This window comes from Anguilla rostrata, chromosome 6, assembly GCF_018555375.3.
Source record: "Anguilla rostrata isolate EN2019 chromosome 6, ASM1855537v3, whole genome shotgun sequence".
NCBI lineage: Eukaryota > Metazoa > Chordata > Actinopteri > Anguilliformes > Anguillidae > Anguilla > Anguilla rostrata.
The window spans coordinates 12,433,242-12,457,431 of record NC_057938.1 but is presented as its reverse complement, the minus strand read 5'-3'; the positions used below and the strand labels follow the sequence as shown (position 1 = coordinate 12,457,431).

The 24,190-nt window shown below is 40.3% G+C and overlaps 1 protein-coding gene across 1 annotated transcript in view; it reads left to right on the top strand.

Moving 5' to 3' along the window:
• The first annotated feature begins 3,883 nt into the window (after window positions 1-3,883).
• The window catches only part of slc1a7a (solute carrier family 1 member 7a), a 37,740-nt gene continuing 17,433 nt past the window's right edge, over window positions 3,884-24,190 (top strand). Inside the window, exons 1-2 of the mRNA XM_064338427.1 lie at window positions 3,884-4,231; window positions 10,367-10,446. Of these exons, the coding sequence (XP_064194497.1) occupies window positions 4,097-4,231; window positions 10,367-10,446 (215 nt within the window). The 5' untranslated portion in view covers window positions 3,884-4,096. The remainder of the gene's footprint in view (window positions 4,232-10,366; window positions 10,447-24,190) is intronic.

Here is a 24,190-nt window from a genome sequence, read left to right as displayed (position 1 = left end):
TTTTGTGCATGGCAGAGTCGGCATGATATCTGAAGACTGGGTTGTTGTGGTTCCTCCTGTTAGCCGCTTGAATCCTGAACTGATTAAGGAGTTCTGCCATCACCAGCCTGCTCTCCCTCAAAGAACAGGAGCCGTTTGTAGGGGGGGGGGGGGTGGACTGCATTTATATAGCGATTTTATCCAAAGCGCTTTACAATTGATGCCTCACACATAGACTCACACTCGCACTCGCACACCAACGGTGAAAGGCTGCCATGCAAGGTACCAATCAGCTCGTTGGGAGCAATTAGGCGTTAGGCGTCTTGCTCAGGGACACTTCGACTAGCCCAGGGCGGGGGATCGAACCGGCAACCCTCTGACTGCCAGACAACCAGTCTTACTTCCTGAGCTATGTCGCCCCCTGAGAGCAGTGCTGCTGTTATAAGTTGACTAAAGTTCACCATGTAATAAAATTTAATTTCGATTGATAGCATGGAATTTATTAATAGATTAATTGATTAATACTTATTTATATTAAGGCCGAAAAAAGTTAGATTAATTTTTGTTTTTGGTTAGAGTATGTATTTCTAATGTTGTGTTTACACTAAAGGGTGGCACGGCGGTGCAGTGGGTAGCACTGTTGCCTCACAGCAAGTCTTTGGTTTGAATCCCGGCTAGGGTCTTTCTGTGTGGAGTTTGCATGTTCTCCTCTTGTCAGCATGGGTTTCCTCTGGGTACTCCGGTTTCTTCCCACAATCCAAAGACATGCAGGTTAAAGAGTCTAAGTTGCCTCTAGGGTTGAGTGCGTGAGTGACTGGTGTGTTTTCCCTGTGATGGACTGGAAACATGTCCAGGGTATATTCCTGCTTCTCGCCCAATTCATGCTGGGATAGGCTCCAGCACCCCTCATGACCCTGACCATGGATGGATGTTTGCACTGAAAGATGGATTGAATCTTATTTGACAGTGTAGGTGTCATAATTAGGAATATCATTTGAATGCAATTTTGATCAAAGGTACTAATGTATTCTTCAGCACGTAACAGTACCAATTTTGCCTTAATGGGTAGTTCAACCAAAAATTTCATGTCTTCCTGAACAAGAATCTTCCTAAAAGCTTAGCAAAAGGTCAGTTTTTCTATAATTCTGACTCTGCTTAATATGCACAGTGCTTATTCACTTTCAGCAGGTCACTCAGAATGTTTTAAAGGGATAATATGGACTCGATGACACCCAAATGAGTTTTCAAACTAGTACTGAGCTAACAAGTGAAGAATCAGTGTCGTTTTGTATGCTTTGTCTAGACAAGAAACTGCTTTCACATGCGAGCTACACTGACTGTGTTTCTTAGCCTACGTACATTTGGATTCAGATAATGGTTGTCTATGACAGAAGGGGTTATAAACTTTTCCATCTCATGCCCCCCTCCCCTAAAATAACAACCCTATGATAGATCCGTATGAAGGATTCCCAACCTTATTAAAATGGTTTACTTGTGACTAGTTTTATCAACATACTCAACAAGTGACAATGGAAGTTAAATCTGAAAATATAAGCATGTTTTGTTTTGTTTTTTAAAAGAGAGAGATTTTTTTGCCAAATTCCATGTCCCTAATTTTGGAACCTTATTGTGCTACAGTACAATCATATGATCTATGCCTTGATGCATGAAGAGATCAGTACCTTTCTGTGGGTCACAGGCTCTTCTGTGTGACTGAATCATCCGTGACCCAATACATGCTAAATTACTCTGCAACTGGAATCAGCTTTTATATGCAATTTCTTAACCTGCTCTCATATATGACCCATATTGAAGTCATGTGCTTCAACTGACTGTGGTTGCATTCAAATAGAATACGCTTTTACAAAGTAACTGGGATCATTAAGCAATAACATCCACTCTTAAGAAATGGGCAAATGGACAATAACAACAACAACAACAACTACAACAACAACAACAACAAAAAACAGCCTTCTTTTTGCCACTTAATATTTCTCTTTTATGGTAGCCATGTTTGTCATGCTAATGGAGATCTTGGAGAATTATATTGTTGTAACTTTTACAGAAAATCCTCTCAACAATGAAATGAAATAAGTTATTTAGGCAGCTTTTCACTGGCCATCATTTTCCTACGTGGTTAGGTGACTGATGTTGCCATTCGCCTGTGTTCTGATATTCCTGGCGAAGAAAAGTGATGTTCACGTACACGCACACACACACACACACGCACACACACGCAGACTTATATGTGTACCCACGCACATTCATATGCACACGTCCTACATAAGACTACACTGCAGGTCAACTGGGACTAGGATTAGATTGTATATCACAATGTCACCTCAGGATCCAGTCAAAACTGCAGAGAGGGTCGTAGTTACACAGCTGCCTTCAGATCAGGCACCACTGGTCTGCCTTTCCCACTTTTACACTATATTATGACTAACAACGTGCATCAAATCATTCAGGCAGGTTAACAGGGGCATCAGAAACTGCCAAAGGAGAGAAGTAACACTTAAGACCAGAGTAGTGAAAGAAGAAAGGCTGTAATCAACTGAACCAATGCCATAGTCGACACTTCCAATGAACAATTTTGATATTTTGTAGACGCTTTGATCCAGAGCGACTTACAGCATAAAACTTTCATCTGAAAAATTCACCAATATATTGGAAGATGCTTTTGTGACCACTGTGAATCTGCATTCAAAGGTGCTTTGCCATACAATGGTTATCAATTGCCAGCTGGCAGGATAATAGCATGGATAAGAAGAAAATAATAAACCTGCAGTGTTTTGTCACTTCAGTAAAATAACCAGTAATGATCCAAAAGGTAGATGCAGCACATCCATGATGTTAATAAAGCATTTTGATTTTGATAAGACAAAGACAAAAAATTGTGAAATTTGAGAAAATTTGTGAAAGTGAAAACATTTAATTAAAAAATAATTAAATCTTATGTCCCCGCGATAGATTAGCGGACTGTCCAGGGTGTATTCCTACCTCTCGCCCAATGCATGCTGGGATAGGCTTCAGCACCCCCCGCGACCCTGCTCATGATAAGTGTGTATAGATAATGGATGGATGGATGGATAATTAAATCTTAGATGTGAATGTTAATGTATACATGAATGTTTCAGTTCCAGCATTAAAAATACACTGAAAAAATTATAAATTCTATTTTTGTGTAGTGTAGTGGTAGCATTATTATTATTATTACTATTATTATTATTATTATTATTATTATTATTATTATTATTATTATTATTATTAATAATATTAATAATAATAATAATAATAATAATAATAATAATAATAGTAATAATAGTAATAATAATAATAAATATAAGTTTTATAGATTCCATAAGTATCTAAGGAACACAATAAGGCTGTGAAAACTGATGTGTACATTGCTGTGATCTATCAGTCACGTAGTACATACAGGTCTGTTGAATGATAAAAAAAGAGAAACAGCTCAGGCATATCCCATGATGCTCAACTGCAGCAGTCTGTTCTCATAATGTGTGCCTTGGATGAAGTTGTGTTTGGGGGTGGTCAGAGTAGCAAGCTTGGTTCATATTTTTTTCTTCCTCATGCCTAGGCTCATCTACTGTACATATTAAATTAATTTAATGTGCTGACATGTTTTCTCCCATGTTGTCCTGCTCATACCTCTATGTAGTCCTGACCAATTGTTCAGAGATTTGTAATCCTGCCTCAGATCCCCATAATACAGTGCCTCCTAATAGGATTGGTGGCATTAACCCCATGGACAATACCACCAGCTGTCGCTGGTCTCCCATTGGCCAGGCTGCCCAGCTGGGTGGGGTCATGGCCAGGGAGGGTGGGCGGCACGAGAGATGATGCCTGGAAAGTGCAGTGATTTTTGTTCCCCATGCAGGCACTGAGCCGTTTGGGTTGCGAAGGGCTTTTTGTGGAGGGCAATTCCTGGACTGCCTTTTACCGCAAATTGACTTTTTCATGCCCATCGCGCTCTTTTTTTATCTGTCACTTTCCTCTTCTTTTGGTTACTTTCTGCTTTCCCCTCGCTCAATTTGGACTGCGCTGTCTGATATATATGGGGTTGTGATTGTGGACGGGCCGCGGACTCGCTGTAGCTATGGCTCTGGGCGAGGTGTGGGCGAGGGTGAAGAACGTCTGCAAGCAGAACGGGCTCCTCATCCTCTCCGTGCTCGCCGTCATCATCGGCTGCCTGCTGGGATTCTTCCTTCGGGCGAGACACCTCTCAGAGCAGGTCAGTGTGCAGCCCGCCCTCCCCCTCCCCCTCCCCCAGCTGCGGTGCCGTCTTAAGTGAATGGCAATTGAGCACTGCGCCCCCGTTCCTCGCTGCATCTCCCACATCTTGTTTTCTTGACTTTGCGTTGGATGGAGGGATGGCAGCGGTGGAAAGGGTGTCAGTTGTGGAGAAGCATTAGGCTTCTCTTATCTCAGGGATCAGCTGTCTGCTGTTGACACAGTCCTGGCTTTTCTCTTAATCGCTGGTGAGAGCCAGCTGGGGATATCCTTCAAAACAGCCATTCTCCTTCCTATTCGCCAACATACCCGGGAATAAAGGAAGAACACAGCCCATCATGTGCTCTGCCCGAAACCACCCACCGCATAACTGAGAGTGATCAAAGAGAAGTGCACAATATACCTCTGAGAAATGTGTACTCTTCGGAAAGAATGGCCCCCGCAGTCCCCACTCGTTGCCAAATGGTGGCATATTTCTAAAAAAATAAAAACAAGAAAATAAAGGGGAGTATGATTACTGCGTAATCACATAGATTCTCAGAGCAATTTAGCCACGAGAGAAAGACAGCTCTTAGCTTTCTTCCTTTACATAACATCAAAAAAGCAGGGCCGTGTTATCACAGGAATTGGAATGCCCCGTCTTTCTGTATTTTTTGGGTTTGTGGGAATAAAGCAATCACAACAATCACTGAAGACCATTAGTCAAGTATAAATATCTACAGCAGCATGTATTGAATTGTAAATAGTCAGATATATTTCCTGTTAAAATTGGTCCCAAATCTGGAGACTATATATATATATATATATATATATATATATGATCATTTCCTTTTTCTGTTAAAAATAATACAATGCATTTTAAAAATGAGAAAATAAGTGGATACTTAAACCCAGATCTAGCTGCAAATAGGGTCTCAAATAACTTGTATAATATTCTTGTGGTAATTTAATCCGAACATTCATCCAATTCCATCCAAACACGAACACCGATAAGTCAATTCTCCTTATGTAAGTGAGCTTACCAGCAAGCCTGAAAATCATTTTGTTATTTCCAGTTTATTTCTTCACATATGTCTGAGATAGACTTTATTGCGCTGTTCTGACACATTGGCTTTTTAGATGAGCAAAGCATTAAGCATAAGTTCAAAACTGAGCTGAAAAATTTGTCTTCCCTCTAGGTTGTGGTTTCCTTGGGCACCATCATGCATCATTTGTGCTAGTGTCTGAATAGGATAAGATGTGTTCACTGTTTGTTTTAAAATTGGAGGTTGGGACACGTGTAATTGGCAGTTATGGGAGCATGTGTGCTGGTTGCCATCTCTGTGGCCGTGAGGTGAGGTTGCCATCGTATGGCACAACTCCAGAGGCTCTTGGGGTCTCTTATTACCTCTTCATCTTCAAAACAAGGGCAGGCTACTACTTCCTGATGCAAAGTCGAGTAAATGGTTGAACTATGGTCACTTTGAACCACTGGGCTGCAAGGGATTGTACTGAAAATGTTTTGTTTTTACTTCTCTAAAAAAAGTTACTTGAATGGTTTCTGCCTCCCCGCCCATTTATTTTACAACTGTACTTATTAGTCTAATACCAGTATCACACTTGTTTTTGTATGCAGGGTTTTGTCAGGGGTATTGTGCTTATAATGAAATGTTACCCAACTCTCTTCCGGTGATATGCTGTGAAACATTTTGTTTATAATCCTTATAATGAGTGGATCCCTATTCATCTCTTTTCAATAGAATTTTGAATACGCATGCTGTTTACCCACGATGAACCCTTCAATCTACTGAAGAAAAATTATGGATAACCAGTATTCACTTTCAAAATAAAAACAAATGACAATGACATATGGTTTACACATTAAGACAATGTTGCAGTGATACAGACATGTATCAGTGTGTGAGACAGTATTTAATAGTGCATGTGTTACTACAGTATAATAGTGGTAATTCAACTATATATTTACAGACAGCTTCTCAGGGTCCAAGGGCACTGTACATAGAGTAAGCATGTCCACATCTTACCTTGGAATTCTGTGACTCACCTTATCTGGCCTTAACTGTGTTACTGGGTGACATGGTGGTCTTAAGGATGACTGTTGGCAATAGTCATGTCTTTCAGCTTACTTGAAGAATTTATCCACTGCGTTAAGGTGCTTGGTTATGGCTTTAGGGAGTGTCCAAATCCTGGATTAATGGTACTAGCACACTGCGGTCAGTGGACTCCCAGTGATATTACAGCCACAGTCGAGTGTTAAAACTAAAACAGTTTGGAGTAGATATCACTATAATTCAGTTACATATAGGAATTTTAAGTAATTAAAATGAGCTCTAGGACATATAAAAGTATATAACATTTTTAAATTTCAGCATCGTGCCATTTCCATCTGCCTTCCATGAAGATTTTTTTTCAAATTTATTTACTAGTACATAATTAATTCATGTCATCAAGTTAGCATGAAATATTTGTGCAGTTGGACATTTAAAGTTACTATTCAGATCAAGTACCTTACTTATGTACCTTGCTGAACCTTGCTGATCCACTTGCATTCAAACCCACAACCTCTGTGGAAGTTGTGAAATGTCCATGCTGTCACACAGCCATACTGTACATCCATGCAGTCACTGACGTTGTGTCTAATGCTGACCTCAGACTAGACAATATTTTAAGTGATTTTACAATTGTATAAATTGGAGTAAAAACCAGTCAGTCTTACCTCAGTCTGTGTGCACCACTGTCATGACACACGGTTTGTGTGAGTTGGTCACAAACTCCCCCATCAAACACTGGTTTGTGTCAATGTGTCAGTGGGGCCTCATCCACGTCTGATTGACAGTTGTGTTTGAAGGGGCCAATTACATGCATGTGTGCCACCGAAACCATCACCTATTGACCCCAATCCCGGGCTCCCGTGTGGGTCCATCACGTCATCCCTTTCCATCAATATGAACCCCTAAATCTTTCACACCGTGTGAGCATAGGAACGGCTCAGCCTGACCATAACAGATGCAACTTCAAAGGCTTTTCGAGAAGCCTGATCACTGAGCCAGAGGTGGCCTGCCACCAAAGACTGGACCGTCATGTTGATAAACTTAAAATAGCTGTCGTGGTCAAAAGGAACTTTGACATGTCTGGTCGTTTGGACCTTGGTTGCAGCCCTAGTGGAGATTTATATCCACGTGAACCGACTGGAACCAGCATTGTGCAGCACCTTCTGCTAACCTGTAGCCAGTAAGCGCTCGGGTGTCCATGTATTCATAATGTCTGGACATTGAACCAGGTGAACAGCTTCCCTTTTGTCACACAATGTTTTTTTAGGACAACTGTGATTTCATTTTCTGCATGTGTGTGTCCCTAGTTGGCCTAGTTTCAATTTAATGTTGAAATTGTACATTTCCTGTTTCCAGATTAGTGGAATTAAGGCACTAGCCGCATAGTATGGTCTTAGCTGCGGCTCGCTCGTATTATGAGCTGGTCATCATCTGTTACAGCAGAGGTACTAACCTATATTCCCCTGTCACCCAATTACCATTAGTAACAGCCCATGCTGATCACTTTTAGTGCCCTAGTTAATCAATAATTTCATTGTTATCAATCATTTGTCCATGTTTAATAAATCTTGCATTATTCATTGATCCATATTTGTATTCAATAAATGTATTATTATGATATTCAAGCCATGTCATGTCCATATCATTTCAGAAAGCTGGGCTGTACCGATTTTGATTTGTTTTTGAAATAACTGCAGTTAAACTTTATTATAGTCTCTGAAGTGAGGCTCAGGTATGAGCTCCAAAACTGCCACACAGTCCAATGAAAGCAACCATGGCTTTTCAGTGGTTTTAGACAGGCAATGTTTATTTTTTTCAGACAACTTTAAAAAAAAAAATTTTTAGTGGATGTCTGGCAATGTTAATACATGCATGAAATCTGGAGATTTTACACCTATACAGCGATGCACTGTGAGGAGGACAAATAGTGCAGAACCTCTGCAGGAGATGAGTCATCCAGTGTCTGTGACCAATATCTGCTGCCGAGTTTGCACCTTTTTGCTAAGAGGAGGGAAAGTACTGGAGGAATGACGAAGGCAGGAGTACGGGGAGAACTCGGTAAAGGATGCAGTCAGTAATGAGCAGCTCTGGCTCCTCGGGAGAAAGTGTGGTGGATATGGCTATCCTCTCAGATGGCAGCTGAATTCGCTCACCTGGTAAGAGCACGAGCGCTGTAGTGGCTGGGGCTGGGCATTCAAATATAAACTGACGGGTGCAAGGTTGAGCACAGACAGACTACGGCAGCTTCCTTCTCCAGGCTAATGCTGGTGAGAGGGAGGCCAGAACACTGTCAGATCTAATCTCCTAAATGAACAATTTTGCTCGCTACTCCCTAAAACAGATGTTCGAACTTATATGCCAGCACCCATATCTCCCTCTGCCATCAGCCATTTGGAAGCACTGATCCTGCTCTAAAACAACAAGCTAAGCTCTCACTTTCTATAATGCTGAACAGAAAAGCTCTTTAGCAGCTATCATCATCTCTATTACTCTGATACACCCATTCTTCTCTTTCTCTTACTGTCGCTCACTTTCCTACACTCCCTCTCTTTCTCCCATATAATTTTCCTCTCTCTTAATCTCCTATACCTATCTTTCTCTCTACTTCAGAGGCAACATAACACTTAAAACACACACACAAACAGACACACGCACACATGCACACACACAGAATATGTGTGTGTGTGTGTGTGTGGTAATGTATCACTGGTTTACTTCACTGGATGAAAAATAACAACTATTCAGTCTACAGGTGTGCTATTCCACTTGAATTCTGAATCCAAGGAAAATGGGCTGAGGCACTAGGTAGAATAATAAATATGTGACGGGTCTGAAGCAGGGATAGAATCTGTTACATTACATTACATTTATTTTTCAGACACACTTTTCCAAAGCGAAGTACAATACGTGCATAGTGAAGGTCATTGGAACAACTACAAAACACAGGTCCGATATGGTACAATACTTATTTTGTACAGTTATTCATAGCCATGAACACATTCAGTCCAGTTTGCACAGTGAAAATTACTCTGACCTAACCTATGCTCAAACAAAGAGGCATTATAAGCTACAACATCAAGACAATGATAATAGGCACAATAAGTGCTGGATGGAGGTACATGTGACATGATTGGCACATGAGGTACATGTGTAACATGTGTAGGGTTCATCTGTTCAAATAATATTAATAATAATACATTTTATTTATCAGGCGCCTTTCTGAACACTCAAGGTCACCTTACATGGTATTAAAATGGATAGAAGAATGACAAGACACTACAGATACACACATGATATTAACAACAGTTTGAAAAAAAATAAAAATAAATAAATAAATAAATAAATAAATAATAAAAACATAAAATAAAATAAAATAATAGTAATAAAATCAATAAAAGTGCCATGGGGGAGTGGATAGCTATGTCCTGTTCAGGCAAAAGCTAGTGTGAAGAGGTGAATTTTTAAATGTTTCTTAAAAGTGGAGAGAGTCTCAGCATTACAGATGTGGGGAGGGAGTGTGTTCCAGAGTTTGGGTGCTGCACAGGAGAAAGCCCGATCACCAAGAGTGGAGTGGCGAGATATGGGGACAGTGATATAGTACACTCCACTCTTGTGGATCCCTCTGCCCATGCAGAACTCTGCTTTATGGTACACTCCACTTTTGTGGAACTCCCTGCTCACATAGGACTCTCTGCTCATATGAAACACTCCACTTGCGTGGAACTCTCTGCTCTATGGTACACTCTACTCCTGTGGTACTCCCTGCTCACATAGAACTCTCTGCTCATATGAAACACTCCACTTGTGTGGAACCCCCTGCTCTATGGTACACTCTACTCCTGTGGTACTCCCTGCTCACATAGAACTCTCTGCTCATATGAAACACTGCACTCCTATGGAACTCTCTCTTCATATAGAACTCTCTGCTTATATGAAACACTGCACCCCTATGGAACTCTCTCTTCATATAGAACTCTCTGCTTATATGGAACACAGTGCTGGTGTGGAACCCTCTGCTCTATAGGTATGGAGCCCTTCACCCATCTGTCTCTCACACGTTGCCTCTGTTTCCTTATTCTCCTCAGGAGGTGAAGTATTTCCAGTTCCCAGGAGAGCTGCTCATGAGGATGTTGAAAATGCTCATTCTGCCGCTTGTCGTGTCCAGGTAGGCCCCTAATGTGCTGCATTATGCCACAGCTGCATGGTTCCTTCACTAATGCAGGTCACTAATATCGGCACTTACCCTCACTTACCCCCAGGCACTAAGCACAGCAAACTCAACTTGGCAGGGAAAATAGCCCACTGTTAACATTCGGTAACTTCTCAGCATTTAACTTTCCCAACAAGGCCACAATGATTTAACCCGATCATCAGAGACAGCATAATTATAGAATGGGACACAATTAAGGAAATAGAAAGGAACAGAAAACCTAGATAAAACATGAAATACATTTTGTTCAGTTTGGGCAATGTGTAATGCACAGTCAATAGAAAATGGAAGTGATGTGGTCCTGGATGTTATTCTGTGTGACAATCTTAAAAACAGGCACTTATCGAGCAGTTTGTATTTTTCATTTTCAAATTTAATTTAGGATTATTTCAATGTACTCCCCACCCATTTTGTATTCATTTATGAGATGCATTGTGGAAGACAGGGTACAATTAATCATTCCTGTGCCTGAGAAAATGCACTCTTCCAAAATGAGGAAAGTAGATCTCGTAGATGTTCTAATTAAGCATTCCAAATTTGGGGGTAAATGGGGCAGGGGGGAGGGCAGTAAACCTTTAAAATACATGCATTCTGCATTCAGTATAAATGGTGAACAAAACAAAACACCGTTTTGAAGTATGAACCTGCAATAAGGCTTAAATGAAATGATTCTCAGGCAGAAGAATTGCTCATGCTCAGGTTTATGCATTTAATGATGTGGCCCTCAGCTCTGGCTGATGATTATACTTGTGAAATGGAATTGTTACAGTGGAATACTGCGTAGAATGAGCTACTTACATCTTGCCAGGGGACAGAGTGAGAGCAGACCCCCTGTTGATGGACAGAAGGCCCTGTTAGCACTTCCTCTCCCTGCCAGCTAATGTTGCAGTGAAGCAAGTGCAGCAGTTCACGTTAGGGTTCAGCTAGAGAACATCAGGCACGGTAATTCAGCGTTAAAATTAAGCAAATAGAGAATGGTGCACTCCTGTTGGAAACATTCACTACTATCACCACTGAGAGAGAGAGAGAGAGAGAGAGAGAGACAGAGAGAGCATGTTTTTGTCCTAAGAAAAATTCAGGAGTGGAGATCTTTCCATTTCTCTTGTGTTTGCATTTATTTTGGAATCTGTCGGCTTATAAGGGGATATCTGCTTGTACCTCTCTCTCCCCTATTTTGACGGTCCACATAATGAAAATGATAAATAACATATTTTTTAAAATAACAAGAACAGTGAAATAGATGTGCAACAACCATAGATTTGTCTCGGAAGTCGCAGACAGACTCATACATACAGTGAAATTAGGAAACCTGCAACAATTGGCTATACTAGCAGCAAAAAATGAAAATGAATAAATGAGATGGCACGAATTTCCAAACGTTCTTTTATTTCAAATTGCAGCTGTCTTGGAAGCTGTTCCAATACCTTGCGCTATGTATTCTACTAGCCAGCCTTTCTGCTGAAAGGAAATTTTTTCCACGCTGTTTCACTGCCACAAGAAACCAAACATGATGTTGCATGTTTCGCATAAAATTCTAAATGCTACTAACGACTAACTACTCTGTAATATGAGTTCGTTATTACAGATTTAGGATCTGCTTTAGATTTTAGTAAACGCTAAAAAAAAGTATTTTACTTATTTGTTGCCGTCCTCTGGTTCATATGCTGAGAGCCAGGTGGTTTAGACATTTTTTTTGTAGCAATCCACTGTTGATTTAAAGGAAATGCAATTATGCACACGTAAAAAAGGTGCGCAGAACGTCCACCCAATACCATGACTGACAGTTACCTGGTTATCATTATCATTTACCAGTTACCATTCTGTCGTATTTCTATCAGCGTTTTCTCCTTGTTCTTACTCGTATTTTTATTAATATTTCTAAGAATATGATAATGGATGATTGGTGTTAACAGACGGTGAGTGCGCCCTCAAACTAAAACCAAAAGACGTCTGAAGAGCAGCGTGTAAATTTACAGCATGACAAATATGAACGAATCGATGTGACAAAAGCTGTTTATTTAACACAAGAACCAGGGGTAATGTGGAAAAGACATGAGTGTTATTATATGCACATCAAGCATGCCCAATTCAGCACTTAACAAGCAACCGCTTATTTTGTGGGATCATCACGCATGAGGCGAACATTGTGAAGCACGGAAAAAAAAACACAGGCAATAATGACATGCCTATTAAAATGAAAGCTGTTGTGAATGACCATCATGGTTGTCAACTTACAGCCATTATAATTCTTATACATAAATCCAGAATTGTCCTGCCAAGTTAAAAGCTGAGGATAGTAGAAAAAAACATACTGGTTTTGACATTGGAAGTAAAATGTGAATGCATTACAGAATTGACTAGAGAGATGAGTATTTCAGTAATCTGGGCAACAGACTTGGAGGGAAGTATTGACCAAGCTGAGGGTATTATTCCTCTTGAGAGGGTCTGTTGTTGTTGTCTCTGCACGTCAATATTTTCACAGAAATTTCTGCATTGGTATTTAGTGCATTCTCCATCACAATCAAATGCAGTTTGTGAAGAAAAAGTGATAATTCTTGCTTTTAATTGTTAGTCAAAATAAAGGACAAATGTTGACAGAATCCCAGCCTTGGTTTTCCTCAGGAAACCATGTTGTTTAATGTTCAGTGTTCATTGAGCATCATGTGTTGTGACACAGGTGATCACTGGGTCCCGGAAAGGGTGGGTGATATGATGCTGTACCTTAGTAGGTTTACAATCCGCAGTGACGTATGTAGGTCTGTAACAGTGCTACAAAGACTGAAGTCATGCATACTTGCGCTTCATACATCAGCGACCGCAGTTATTACATCTCAAGTGATTTCTTGTTCGACAACTTACGAGTGTCGAAAAACAAGTGCTAAAAAACACCAGTCTATTTTTATGTTCTGGACTTCTGCTGATTTTTCAGTCATGTGTTGTTTATATTTCCAAAGCAAGATGATGACATTCACATCCAGTTATCAGTTCTGACATTTGTGAAGTTCCTTGCTCTTTCATTGTAAATGAATTGAAATGTTAAGAAATGTCAGAAGAAATCCATGTGGGCCCACGGTCACAGAAATGTTGCACTCAAGATTATGTTTTCCACCACTGGCTTCATTTTGACAAAACCGAATGTATGTTACATGAAATGCACCCAGTTAAAGACGATTGACAAGTGATATTTGTGAAAATTGTATGTGGTGATGCTGTACTGTATGTTATCAAAAGCATGACTAAATTATGACTGAGTAACGGAGTTTCAAAGTGACCCACGGAAGAGGTCGGGTTGACAGAGGATTCTGTTTTTCAAGCAGAAAAAAGAGAAGTTACAGAAAAATGACTTTGTCCATTATCATGACATTTACTTAATTTTAGAGTGTCTGTACTGACTTCCAAAACCTGCACTTAATTATAATAAGTGTGTGAAAGAAAGCTCCGTTATTTGACCATGAAGCTAAGCTATGGCAACTGCTATACCTTGCTACTTCCAAATGGTGACCCTGTCTACCTCTGTCACATTAAGCAACGTTTAGCCTTTCCTACAGTAGAACAATTCTGTTAGGTTAGCAGAGAAGGTGTGAAGGCAGGAATACACTACAAATGGTTCATAGTTACAAGCTGATTACCCAAAACATGCAAACCTCCAAGAAACACAAACATGCCATGCAATGTTTTGTATCTATGGTTCAAAAAGAAATTTTATGTATTTATTTATTTATTTATTTATTTATTTATTTATTTTATTTACCATGAAAGCCTTCTATTCTGTCCCATGCTAATTATTTATTTATTTTGGTGTGGCGGCAGCACAGCCAGTGACTTTGTGTATTGTTAGCTGAGTGGTCTGACTGATCTGGTTGTATTATGCATATTCATGTTGGTTGAAGTGGTAGTCTGTGGGAGCCGGAGAACTTGCAGTTAACCTGATACTCATGCAGAGCCTGATTTGTGATTCATTATTAGCAAGCATGGAGATTTGTAAGGATCACCTTTTCATACACTGATTTCCTGTTTTATATTATTCTTAAATATACATTCCTCACCTCCCTGGTACATATTTGTGCAGTGGCAGTTCTGGGAGTGGGAGCGTACTGTGTGCACCATTCATCGGACTCTGGCCGTGGAAGAGTATGTAGGGGGTGGGGGAATGGGGGGATTATTGTAATGCTCTTGCACATATTCTGCTGGTCCGGCGCTGTAAGCTCCAGATGGCCCAAACATTCTGCTGCCGGGACACTTCACATGCACAAGAGTTCAAACAGCACAGCCAAGACATTTCATCTAAGACGTTTGGTGGGATCAGCCCCTTAGCCTCGTCAGAAAGACAGCTGGAAAATGTGGCACTTGGAGATGGAAATAGACATGGACTGGAGTAGCATCTTCAGCTGATTTACAAAAATAAATGCATGTAAATAATGCATTAAATATGTTTGTGTCATGATATAAAGCCATTTTATAATGATGAATTGCTTGACAGATTTTTCCTTCTCTGGTCCTACACCTATTGGCTGCTTTGTGCCCAATAAACCTGAGTGAACGAAAAAGACATGAACTACGAACAAGAGAGCAGTGCTTGTGTTCTGCTGATGGAAAAGACAAATGAGTTGGGAAGCATAAATTTGCTTTTGATGGCATATGCATTGTTTATGAAAACTTTTGGTTTCGTACTGAAGTAATGTTGACAAGTATCTGGTGTTTGTCATGTTTAAGTCTCTTCCTCATAAAAAAAAAAAGCATAATTTATGATGCAAGTCCAAACATATATGACATTGTGCTGTATTGTTGAACGACTATTAAATCATCAACTATGACCATATTGGCTATATCTTGCATTAGCTAATCTCCTCAGCTGCTTTCTTAATATACTGTAATAGGCTCATCTTATCTCTGGATGAACATATGATGAAGATAATGATTTTCAGGATTCCTGTGTTCCTTGACAAAGAGGACTCTAAAAATAAAGGCCATCTGGCTTGTTAAAAGTCACAATATGTTAGACTAAGCCGAGCAAAATGGTGCTGATTCAGCTAATGTTCCTTTAAAACAGTGTAGCATGGAACTGGCAGAAAACAAATGAACAAAATATGTGTTGTGACATTGGCGTACAACTTATGTGATAACATTATCAAACTAAATAAACATCCGATGGTCTGACAGTGCCCACTCTTGTAAAGTGATTAATCTGTGTAGTGGCACTTACTGTAGCACTCTGTGTTCATGCTTTCAAGAAAAGACAATCACTTCAAGGGCTGAGAGGGGAGGGGGTATGCACTTTTGATTTTGCAAGGCCATATTATTTTCTTTCTGTGTGATTTCTTTGCAATTACTGCTTGCCGTAAATTATTTTGTAAAATTAATTTCAATAAATAATGGCTCTTTGTAAATGCAATTAGCTCCATAGTGTTTTATGACAAAGACATATTTTTTCTTGAACTGGCTCTGTATGCTGGCTCACAATGTTAGATTTGTAATCAAACAATCTACATGAAGTGAAAGTGCAGATTCCCAGCTTTTATTAAAGGGTAAAAACGATGGCACTTTTTATACATAGCCTGCCATTTCATGGCACCATAATGTTTGGGACAAATGGCTTCACAGGTGTTTGTGATTAGTCAGGTGTGTATAGTTACTTCCTTAGTGCATGTGTAAGAGAGCTTTCCATATCTAGTCTTGATTCAAGGCTTTTAATTGCCTTTGGAGTCCATTGGCATTTGCCTACATGAGGATCAGAATAGTGCAAATGAAAATCAAGAAAAACAAGGGGAAAAAAGCTATGAGGCTGAGAAATAAGAAGAAAAAAAACTTTAGAAAAGGATCTGCAACCAAGGACTAAATACAACAACTTTATTTATCATTATGATAATTTTTCCAGATACTCGTAGTTCCCAAAAAGGGAAAACTATGTATAAAATGATTGAAATTCCTACATGATTTACCCATAGTGCATGTAAATAACCTGACATTCTGCAGTTTAACCTCGTATTTGGTGTTTAATTTCTAATCCAATGTGCTGGAGTACAGAGCCAGAGTCAGTGTCCAGGGATTGCACTGTGTATATACATCATCGAAACAGTGCTTCAGATGGACTGAAACTGGCATGGACACCTTGGATGACATGACAACCCCAAACAGGATTTAGTGTTCTAGTTGTTCAGCCAATTCTGATGCAGATGCACTGTTTATATTCAGTTTTTATTCAGGCAAATTGGTTACCTCTTTGATAATCTTGTCATCTTTCATATTATTACAATGGTTTGTCTGGGCCTTTTTTATTCTCATTTAATCTTTAATTCCAGTTTTGCAGCATACCTGTCGGGGTTGCTGGCCAATGCAACTGAAATCAGAAATCAGAACACCATGATGTCATATTGTTCCTATGGAGTCCTCCTGTTGATTGAAGGGGCAGTTATGGAATGCTCCATGGCTGCCGCACTGCTAGCATTGACATGCCTCTAAATGATCATTAGATAGCATACTTGCCTGTGATACTATTATATATGGCTCAGCAGGTTGCACGTTCACAGATTTCCATGTAAGAACGTTAATGGATTTTTATTCTTTGCCTCGGCGCATCGCACTGTATTTTTCTTTTCACAAGATCAAAGGACGCCAGAACTCAGAAACTAGTGACAGTGTACAGTGGCAGGTACCACTTTGATGTGACCTGCGAAGCTGCTGTTTGATCAAGGAAAGGAAACTAGCTTGTTCTCCCTCCCTGCCTCAGTATTGATTACATGGTGGAGGATTTTGTATAGGGGCTTCTCCTAAATGGATACACTCACTTGTGCATCTACCCTGCTTTTACCCATTCAGATTACTACCCTTCCAATTGACTCTTGCACCAGTTGAAGACACATTGCCTGTATACCTCCTATTTAAATAAAACTATTTATTCTGCCTCATGACCTGTGTAGTCATAGGTACGTGCCAACAGAATTAAACGGAATATAATGTTATAATAAGAATAATAATAATAATAATAATAATAATAATAATAATAATAATAATAATAATATGTAAATACAAGCTTGCTGATCTGATTCATCCAGTGCACAAAATACTGAATTAAGCAGTCTAATGGAAGTTTGCACAAAACTAGAGCTCACAAACTCAGTTATACACACCAAACAAAAATACAGTATTTTTCTTTCCTCGTGCTGTTAATTTTCTTGGTTTTCCTGGTAAACTTGGATGGGTTTCTCATGTTCTACTCTGACATGCAAAGCTAGGATGCTGCAGAGCATGCAGTGAACACTCGCGGTGTGTTTTAGCGTAATTGCTTTGGCTCAGAACTCTTTTTCCTGACAGCTAAACGGGCCTGTTGGTATACAACAACTCGGATTGAGGTCACAGTGGCTGAGAATTGATGATGCAGTGACTGAGTTGATATCAAACTGTAGCCCCATCCTCTGTGTCTGAAACAGGACTTATCTTGTATCTGCAGCTGTCCAATCTACAGAAGCAACGTGCTTGCCCTGTCCAATCAACCTGAGGAATTTGTTAGCCCTGACCAATCAGCCCCAGGAATGTGCACGTTATTTTATTAAAAATCACTGTATTTTATTGGTTTCATTTGTTGACTTTTCATATTTTTCAAGACAGTTTTATTTACGGCCATCAGAGGTTTTTTATTGTAATATTTCTGAAGGCCTCCATCAAAGATTTCCAACAGTGCACACTGCAAGAGGTGTTGTACAGCAAACAAATAGTTCTGATTAAATCAATAGGTCTGTGTTCATTCATTTATAAACCAGCTCTGCTGTAACAGTTAATAAGAATACAAATGCTTTTATAGATTTTTATTTGTTTTTTGGCTAATATTTTGGAGACTACCATGAGTTACCCCCTGGCTTTCTTTGTACTGTGATGACATCATGCACCTACTTAGGGTACAGCCTGTCTCCATCCACTAAAGTCCTTCTAGTTAATTAATTCTTTGTTGAATCATCTTCAGATTTTACAAAGAGCTTGACTGCAGTCTGGGGAATGTGTCTTGAATTTAGCTTCATCAACAAATGACTGGTGTTGACTACAAGAGATATGCTTTAACAAACAAAAATCACAAAAATAATCTAGACTATATTTGATGAACAATTCTGCAACCTTTAAACTTCAGTTCTCATGATATGACCACTGGGTCTATAGTTTTAATATAAATTTAATTTAATAATTGAATATTATTTGAAGCTTTGGGAAAATGTTCTGTGTATTTGAGCAGGTTAAGATAATGGGTTGACTTCTGTGCAGAGCTCTGAGAAAAATGTGTGGTAATGGGCAGACCAGAAAGGAACAGGAGAAAGACAAGAAGTTGAGAGTTGAGTTTCTTGAACATAACAATAGTAGGAAACAGTGGCAATAAAAGTACACAGGAACTGGTGAAAAGGCCTGAAGCAAAAATAATAGATCTGCATGATTTTGCATAAAAAGAGAATATTAGGAGGTGAGCACAGAACAAGAGCTAATTTGTCATTTTAGCTGAGTGCATGTAAATAAGGACACTATTCACTATTTATCACTCACAGGCTAGTGTTTTTTTTTTACTATACTATTACTAGCTCTAAGCTTTAATTTTGTTTTTCTACAGAGTGCGACTATTTAATTAGTCAATTACTCTGGAAAAATGGTCTTCCGGATAAACATAATGAATGAATTTAAATGAATGTGAGAATGGAAAGTAGCTGAGAAAACCTGTTTGAGGCTGACGATCTCAATCCCACTGGCTTAGACAGAGGAATTTAGTGTTTTCCAATGTTTTTGCAGTGTTGTTGAAAAGGAAGATTGTACACAGGTATGCTGGTTTCCAGTCTTGAGACCAGACTGGATAGGGTGTCCTCAGAGAGCAGCCTATATTTAACCTTTCATAAATGTGTAAGAAGTTTTAGAGATAAAAAAGTAAAGAAAGGTCAGTGTTTTGCAAAACAGAAGGCAGAAGAATTGTTTATTTATCTATTTTTTCAGATGATGCATACAGGAAACCACAAAGAGGTGAGAAAGTATTTAAGGAGGGAAAGCAGGTTGGGATTGTGGAATTGTGGGATTGTGGAAGAAGGGAGACTGGATGAGGTCCAGCAGGCAGGCAACAGACCAGCAAGCAGAGAAGTAATTTGACAGAAGACCAGGGGAAGATGGCCATATGCTAGCAGGCTGCTTAGCGAGGGACGCTAAGCACATCTGCATGTCAGCCTGTTCTCCCTGAGCATTTGCAGTGAAGGATTCAGGCACTATTATCGGTTCAGTTCATTTCTGCACCAGGGCTTCCCTCTACCTGAAAATAGTAAATCTGCTTTTTAAACTTCTGTCAAATGCTTTGGGGGGTTTTACATTACATTTCATTATGCCAGTTAACAGACTCTCTTACCTTGGGAAGCTTACAATGCAAGCACAAGTGCAAAGATTGAAGTCCAGTAATTCCCTTGAGGGGGAAAGTATTGTCCCAAAAGATGCAACAAGAACAAGAAGTGTCGACTCAACTGCCCTACTGAACACGAAAGTCCTTTATACAAACAAAAACAAAACAAGAAAGCAGGAAAATAATTTACACATAATCAGGTTTTAGGGCTTGGGATGGAGGAGTCGAGGTGCAGTCGAAAGAGGTCAGTCAGTCTGTGTAGGAAAATGGCCAGTGCAGCACCTATTCTGCACTGATTACTGAGGTAAGCTCATTTCACCATCAGGGAGACCTGGTAGACATATAGCAACTCTAGTATAGCACAGTATGTACAAGTGACACAGCGTGTATGCTGCTGTCCTGAAAATAATATGTTACGCTTCTCAGAAACCCACCCTTCTGAACTGAGTGGTGCGCACATTTTGTCTGAAATGAAGTTACATACCGTACAGTACATTTTGAAAACATGTGTATTGGAAAACATTGCCATAATATCAGTAAAGATTGAATGCCATCAGAATACATGAATTTGAATTCCTTTTCAGCTTTGACAAGCCTTAATAGCACTTTAATCAGAGAAGAGAGCTCCAGATGCACACAGCGCTTACATTCACTTACATTATAATCATTTAGCCGATGCTCTTATGCAACTTATAATGCTAAGTACATAAATACGTGTTACGTCCCCTGCCTCTGCTTGCCTGGGTAGTGCAGGTGGAGGTAGTTGCTTAATTACCTAATTGGCTGATTGCCTCCACCTGCCTATGGCCCAATATATAAGCCCAGTAGTATGAGGCAGGGGAGATTTTCTTTTGGGTCTTGTGATTTGTGGAGGTTTTCTTTTGGGGTTTGTGATTTGTGTGGAGAGCTTTTGTTTTGTGAACTTTGTGTGTTTTTGTTTGTTATTTAGATTAATACATGTCTGGGTTTGTTTTTAGATCAGTTTCTGTCGTGTTGTGATCCATCCGGACTTTGTTTGTTGCGGCCAGTCGAGCCAGCCGTAACAAAATGGGGGCTCGTCCGGGATCTGCCATCACACTTCCCTGCGGCGGCGAGGAGGCTGCGCGCAGACACAGTTCCCTGCGGCGTCGAGGACGACGCGCGCAGACACACACTTCCCTGCGGCGTCGAGGACGACGCGCGCAGACACACACTTCCCTGCGGCGTCGAGGACGACGCGCGCAGACACACACTTCCCTGCGGCGTCGAGGACGATGGGCGCAGACACACACTTCCCTGCGGCGTCGAGGACGACGCGCGCAGACACACACTTCCCTGCGGCGTCGAGTGCGACGCGCGCAGACACACAGGTCCCTGCGGCGTCGAGTGCGACGCGCGCAGACACACAGGTCCCTGCGGCGTCGAGTGCGACGCGCGCAGACACACAGGTCCCTGCGGCGTCGAGTGCGACGCGCGCAGACACACAGGTCCCTGCGGCGTCGAGTGCGACGCGCGCAGACACACAGGTCCCTGCGGCGTCGAGGACGACGCGCGCAGACACACAGGTCCCTGCGGCGTCGAGGACGACGCGCGCAGACACACAGGTCCCTGCGGCGGCGAGGAGGCTGCGCGCAGACACACACTTCCCTACGGTGGCAGATTCCTCTGGACAATTTGTGGACATTTGGTATTTATTTTTTTTGTTTTGTATAGTAATTTGAAGAAAAAAAAAAAAAGACCTTTTAGTTTGTCTTTTTTTTGTCTTAAGGGTGGGGGTGTTACGTCCCCTGCCTCTGCTTGCCTGGGTAGTGCAGGTGGAGGTAGTTGCTTAATTACCTAATTGGCTGATTGCCTCCACCTGCCTATGGCCCAATATATAAGCCCAGTAGTATGAGGCAGGGGAGATTTTCTTTTGGGTCTTGTGATTTGTGGAGGTTTTCTTTTGGGGTTTGTGATTTGTGTGGAGAGCTTTTGTTTTGTGAACTTTGTGTGTTTTTGTTTGTTATTTAGATTAATACATGTCTGGGTTTGTTTTTAGATCAGTTTCTGTCGTGTTTTAGATGCATCTGGACTTTGTTTGTTGCGGCCAGTCGAGCCAGCCGTAACAATACGGATATACAACTAAAAGTACAGAATTGAGCTAATTAACACTTAAAGCTTGTAACACTGCAGCAGGAAGTAGTCGCATCCTATCCAAATGAACATGTACAAACTATTCAACAAATTCAACCATTCAAATTATTCCACCTCTTCAGTATACTCCGCTTTTTTGCCAAATTTGCTACATATAACATTCAACTTGACAGCACATCCATCAAATCGATCAAATGTTGATGTTGTGCTGGGGAAGGTGATGCTCTGGCTCGGCTGGTGGACGTGATGTTTTGGTGCAGTTGGTGGGGGTGAATGTGGATGGGGTTCTGGCACTCATGGAGAGTGCAAACTGCGAGGTTTACTCAAACTGCAGATCTGATAGGAAGTAGAGCTCAGAGTATGCGGCTCACAGAAAAGTTTTGCATATTCAACCTGCCATCAAACAGCCTGGAACAAATCATTGCTTAGTGATTTGACTGGATGATCTGAACATGCTTTTCCAGCTCGTCTGTTGTTTGTTTTTTTTTCCCCTCTAAAAGTTTACATTAACAAACAGTGAACTGAGAGAGAACCACTTCTGCTGCAGATTCACTGACTCAAATAGGACCTCATATTCATTTCATTTCAAATTCAGTGTGTTTGAGTACAGAACAAAATAACCAGTTCCGTTCACATACTTACAGACTACACAGTATAATTGCTGAGGTGTCATCCAACCCTTTGACCGCTACCTGTTTACTACTTGTTTACATTACCAGGCGGTCTCTGAGGAATCTACAGGAAGTTCCTGTCTGGGCTAGGACTCCCTGTCGGTTGTCCACTGAGAAAGTTCTGGGTCTGTACCGAGATTCTCTCTCAGGCTTCCACAGAAAGCATTCCTGTCTGGGCCTGGGCTCTTTGGTGACTCATGTGATAAGTGGTGTGAAGTCTGCTGTGCGTATGTTTGACTGAAGATCAGGCTGTAATTCCGCTAAGCTGCAATGACCTCCTTGCTACCACAGGCACTGGCCTTCTGATCCCTGTGAAGAAGCCATGGTGACAGAGAGCTCAGAGCACCACTGGGGATAGAGAACGGATCCTGTATTTAGTTAATACACCACATCTGTCTTGCATGGAGGATGGAGCCTGTTTTTAGGCAGTCCAACCTGAGGCTACAGAGCATGTATTATGCATTTCATTCAGTTACACAGCCAAATATTTGCAGGAGGTCAATTTTTGTTTGCATAATGTGCCTGTTCTTAATGTTGTGCCCAATTTTCTTGCTCAAAAATTATGGGAATTTATGGAAATTAAAAGGTAATTTATCACAATTAATTTTAATGCTTAATTCGGAGTAATCACACAATTGATGTGATATATTTCCCCATGCACATTAATTATAGCTTAGTACCGTGCCGTGAAAAAGTATTTGCCGCCTTTCCCATTTGTAATATTTGACAAAGAAAACCTGAGTAAACAAAAAACACATTTTTAAAATTATTATTTCATTTATTTAATGAAGTCATCAAAAGTCATCAACACCACTTAATTTCCCATTGTATAATATTACATTTTGTCTAAAGATCAGAAACCATCCTGCGAGACAAATATGCAATAATAGAGGAAATCAGGAAGGGGACAAATGCTTTTCACAGCTCTGTATGTGCAGTATTTGCACTGCTTGGTTACTTTTCATTGAGCCATTCTCTCTGCATTGAAGCACCGAATTAGCAAATAACAATAACAAAAAGGCTTGCATCATTTGTTGCCAGTAATTGTGTTGTGATGGACCCTATTGCTATCTGAAATGTGTGACAGATTTGTATAACAAAATTTTCTTTATATCAGTCAAATGCAGAAAATGTACCTTGATCTTGATATTGTTTCAGGATTGTCCCATTTAATCATTTTGTTTCTTTGTATTACAGTGTTAATTTTATGCCACGTACATTGTAAATCACACAATGTAAAATTCTCCAGGGCCATTCATGGCCGTGAAGGAAGAGTTATTACGTTTTATGCCACAAGGAGTAATTAATCAGACTATTGTAGCCTATGTCATGCTTTTATGTGTTTTATACCTGATTCGATCATGTTCAAATGCCACAAAAGATCATTCAACAGTAACAGCATGGGATTTAAAAACTGTTTTTAGATTATGTAATTTGGTAGCACCTTAGATATTGCAATTTTCTCTTATTATCTATGTTGTCCTTATGGAGATGCAAGAGGTGAATGCTTTATATGCATTTGAGATGTGCTGAAGTGGTAGGGGCCGGCTGCCATTGACTGACT